The sequence below is a fragment of the Papaver somniferum genome, chromosome 7, assembly GCF_003573695.1.
Source record: "Papaver somniferum cultivar HN1 chromosome 7, ASM357369v1, whole genome shotgun sequence".
NCBI lineage: Eukaryota > Viridiplantae > Streptophyta > Magnoliopsida > Ranunculales > Papaveraceae > Papaver > Papaver somniferum.
The window spans coordinates 128,421,056-128,425,570 of NC_039364.1; the positions used below are offsets into that span (position 1 = coordinate 128,421,056).

Here is a 4,515-nt window from a genome sequence, read left to right on the forward strand (position 1 = left end):
CATAGTTTTTTTGTTCTCCAAAACAGTTTATTACCTAACTTTTTGTCTTAACTTCCTATTTTTTCTCAAAAGGGTAAAGCAATTACGGGAATTTAGAGGGGCAGGTTTTTAATATAAGTACGTGTCAAAATATGAAGAGGGGCCACATCCAAAATATATGTGGCCCGACCACATCATAATCCGAGCGGTCCAATTCAACTCTAATACTAAGATCCTACCTATTATTCTAGGTATTCCTTGTACAAAAATTAGGGTGTTGCATAAGGTGTTTATAATGCTTTTGTAGTGATCATGCTTGCTTTATTTGGAGTTACGCGAGCTGTAAATTTTGTTAATGCTAGGACTGAATATGGTTATCTCTTTTATCATGTTTAAGTCTATGTCACCATGATTACGAAGCTGAAATTCCAACAAGATAATCCAAGTTTTTTTATAATGCAGGGTGGAATCATCCCAGCATTTCCATGGCAATCAGCATGATTGATTTTGTTCACATTACTAAAACGTCCTTACAAAAGCAGTCTCATTCACCGACGTGCAATCAGCATGAGTGATTTTGTTCACATTACTCAAATGTTCTTACAAAAATCAATTTCATTCACCAACGTGATTTTGTTCACCTGACTACTTAGGTAGATGAGCTTGACCATTACACGCCTCTAGCCATTCGGGATCACAGACCAGCCTCCACGTCCTATGATCTAATATAACACCCATAGGCAATTACCATGAACAAAACGCACCATTTACCAATCTTCTTTTCTTAGTCAAGTGATAGACACATCCTCACTAGCTTCACTGTCGCTTCTTTCTTAGTCGGAAGTGATAGACACATCCTCACTAGCTTCACTGTCGCTACTGCTGCTTGCACTATCACTGCTCCTTCCACTACCACTGCTGTCACTTGAACTTGTACTATGCCCTCCTCCCTCTTCATTCATCACCTGTGCCCTCAGTGCTTCCGCAGCATTGGGTCCCTTCTCAGGCTCGTCATCGCTAACATCTACATCAGCAATTTCATTGTCTGAATCGTTCTGACTCGGCAGATTGATGTCAAACCCCCCAAACTTCAGTTGTTCATGTCCACTAACAGGATTAACAATTTTAGGCAGTTGATGTGGACTACTACCAGTAACATCACAATCGCCAGTGACATCCAGGTGCCCCTCGATCTCATCACTCTTATGATCTTGTCGCAGTACAGTTGAGGGATTTGGTGAAGCAGATGTATAATCAATAACTGGCCTATCAGTAGTAACTTTTGTACCTGCGGGGGGGAAAATACAGCTATGTAAAAGAGCAGTCCCTGCACTATGTGTTCATTTAACACCAATGGTTTGTTTCAATGTCAGGCTAGTAAATGATCTTCCAATCCAAGTGGTAATATTTTTACGAGAATAAATGTGGAATATTTACTTTATACCACTATAGGAGTATGGTATACCCAGCCAAATGGAACGAGATAAGAATATTCCCAACATTGGAGAAGTCGAAGTAAGGAAATATCAGCAAAAAGACAAACCTAGACCTCCTCTAGTGACAAGATTATTCACACATTAGAGAAGCCAAAGTACAGAAATATCAGCAAAAAGACAAACCTAGACCCTCCTCTGGATCTGATCCCCCAATATCAACTTGTTCAACTTCAACCTGTAAGTCCACAACAAAAACATCTTTATCAATCATGTTCATCTCTTCATGACATCTTTAATCATCAGATAAAATAATATCATATGCTTAAGTTTGGAAAAACAATGACTGTGAATCTACTTGTTCGAACTGCTTGTAAGTTTAAACCTTATACAAGGCTGTTCAAGCCATTTTCGATAAGCCTCAGCCATGTCTGGACTTCTAGTTGAGTAATTTATGAGGGTTGAAAACTTGAAAGGAAGGTCCAGACTGTTTACTAGTTAACCAATATATCCATAACCTATGTGTTACATCCGCACAGGTGCCACTTCTTTTTTGATAGCAAAATCTTCCAGGCAAAGAGCAAACTGACCACATTAAGCTTAGTGGTTGAAAATATTCACTAATGTTCATAGCACAATTAGTATTTATCGACAATTTGATGTTTTTCATATTAAAGTAATTACAGTTTCTCGCGTAACTCGAGATAAGTCCAATTGATACAGACAGCATGAATGCATGATTTTCATATCTTAGATCAGAGATTCTCAGTTCATTAATCACACTACAAAGAACGATCACCTAAAAGGCTAAAACACTACTTTGTGTGGACAAGGCAACGGCATAAAATCTACATTGAAAGAAAATTAACGGTGTTAAAAACAGAGCCTTAAAAGATGTACGCAAGCTAACATATAATTTGCAATAATCTGTTTAGGTTTTTTGGTAGAGTAGCCATGGGTGACATCCAAGCTCAAACACTACACAAGCACCACCTCCTGACAATCTACAAGGTCTATGTATTGGACTCTGGTTGGCTGCAAGTTGGCACCATCCTCATAGTCAGAAGCTTCATATCTTAATGTTCACTAGGAACATAGATATACACACACGGGTAGTGCAACAGCTCTTCTAGCCGTTAAACTCAAAGATTTTTGCAACTTATTTCTATAAAGCTTGAAAACAATAGAAGAAGCAAAAAGATGGAAGAGAAGAAGCACGGCTCCCTTTTCTACTACATAAGCCTGAATGTGACGATTTTATTTAATTAAGAAGTTACTTAACATTAACCTGACCCTAACTCCCGTGTTTGCAGTTCCTGGTTTTTTTTAATCACCATGTCAACGTACCTGCACGCACACCTGACAGTAACCGACACTCATACCCACATCGTTGGGAAAGTAGGAGTACTCGGATTAGATATAAATAATGCTTTAGACTACTAACCTAAAATAAGAAAAATGAGTAAAAGCCTATACATATACATGCCACGCTAAAATAAACTCTGGTCTTTTTATTCTCAGTATATAATAATCTCTTCTTGATAAAACGAAAAAGAAAAATATACCTAGAAAATATATATGTAAATTCAAAAAATCATGAGGCCAGTTACTGAACTCCCCAAGATAGGCAATTTAGTAATGCTTGAACACTTCATATAAGCAAAGACCAGAACAAATCAATAGATATACTTTAGCTCACCAAACATAAGTGTTGGAAAAAGAAAATCAAATGATTTTTATAGCAAATAGCATGTCCCCTAACTTTCATATAACATCAAACGACGTACTAACACCAACAAATGAGTCTGTTTATTCTACCCCATACTCATAGAAATGCTTTGAACAACTAGCAATGCAATTTTTCAGGACAAAAAAGAAAAGAAAACAGCAGCAGTTGAAATTCCCCCCTTTCAAGTACTTATGTGAATTTGTGAGAAGGTATGAACTACAATGCCAACTGAAAAATAAACATTTGAGACTCTTCGACAAACAATGATAGAAGCCATATACGCAACAAAAAGTAATATACTACAAACAAAAAGTTTAGAGTAAGTTCTCAGAATAAAATTAAATAGGCAGTAAAGGGAAGATAACTTACCGACTCAGGCAGGTGAACAAAGGTTTTATTAGGCGTCCGTGAGTTTACTGACTTTCCAAGTGGAGAAGGAGATGCGTGAGTGAAATCCACAGAAGATGAATACTGATTGGGCACAGCGGGGGAAGGGAGAGGCAAAGCAGAGTTTAATGAATCCCCCGGTAGTCGGACATGCCTCAACCGCTTAACAGCTCTATGAAGGCGCTCCAAACGGAAAGTGCTACCATCAAAGAAGAGGACGGCATCATTGTCTTTGTAATCCTCACTACTACCTTCAAAAGTTACATTGGGTTTTCCAGGTACATTGTTGCGGAATTCGACGGTTACCTTGTTGTCTTTGCTCTTGTGAAGAGACCCTGGTTGGTTCTTATCTATTGATGCAGGCTTGAACTCATCTATTGATAAAAGGAAAATTGACATAAAGATTCAAAAACATGAGTACAATCTTAATTTCTATAAAGAAATGCAATTATATTTTAGGGTTTCTTAAATTGTTTGCTTGTTGTTCAGGACTTACATCTTAAAGTGCAGAATTTCTTGGTGGAACTATCATCTTTGAAGGAGGAACCTAGTGTTAGGTTGTACCACTGATCGGCCTGTGGAGCTGTACTGGGTTCTTCCCTGTTATTTTTCGCCATTAGCAGTAATTCGTTGTGCCGGGAAGATCCAGCGAGGAGATTCACTGAAAAAATACAGAAGAAGCATCCATGGGACGCTCAAGAGGATCTCCGTTTTTTACAGACTAATTTACAGACTAATAATAATAAAAAGGTAGAAGAAAGAGGAGAGAAATCAAAGGGGTTGCTTTCTCTGAGACTCTCTGGGGCTGAACCGTCAGTAGATTACCGGAACCGACGGATAAAAAATAAATAGCCTCGGAACCGTTTGCCCATAAGTTAGGTAGTACGGCGTAGGTTATCTGAAACCCATGTATTCCGGTTCCGGCTTGGTGGGTGTCCAAAACCGGACCGACACAACACAAGACCAGTAAATCCTTCCCCGTATTTT

At 38.4% G+C, this 4,515-nt stretch overlaps 1 protein-coding gene across 1 annotated transcript; it reads right to left on the bottom strand.

The window, feature by feature from the left end:
- Positions 1 to 416: 416 nt before the first annotated feature.
- LOC113298383 (ELL-associated factor 2-like) lies at positions 417 to 4,515 on the bottom strand. Its single transcript, XM_026547113.1, has 4 exons — positions 4,025 to 4,515; positions 3,511 to 3,902; positions 1,599 to 1,650; positions 417 to 1,267 (listed from the first exon to the last, which is right to left on the bottom strand). Exons 1-4 carry the CDS (start codon positions 4,143 to 4,145, stop codon positions 813 to 815), a joined length of 1,020 nt encoding a protein of 339 aa, XP_026402898.1. The 5' UTR covers positions 4,146 to 4,515; the 3' UTR covers positions 417 to 812.

What these genes read in the sequence shown, in the direction of transcription:
- LOC113298383 (XM_026547113.1), bottom strand. Translation starts at nt 4,145, where the DNA reads ATGGCGAAAAATAACAGGGAAGAACCCAGTACAGCTCCACAGGCCGAT. An exon ending in TTGTTCACCTGCCTGAGTCG is followed by an intron (nt 1,651 to 3,510) that starts GTAAGTTATCTT and finishes GTGGACTTACAG; the next exon opens with GTTGAAGTTGAACAAGTTGA. An exon ending in AGATCCAGAGGAGGGTCTAG is followed by an intron (nt 1,268 to 1,598) that starts GTTTGTCTTTTT and finishes TCCCCCCCGCAG; the next exon opens with GTACAAAAGTTACTACTGAT.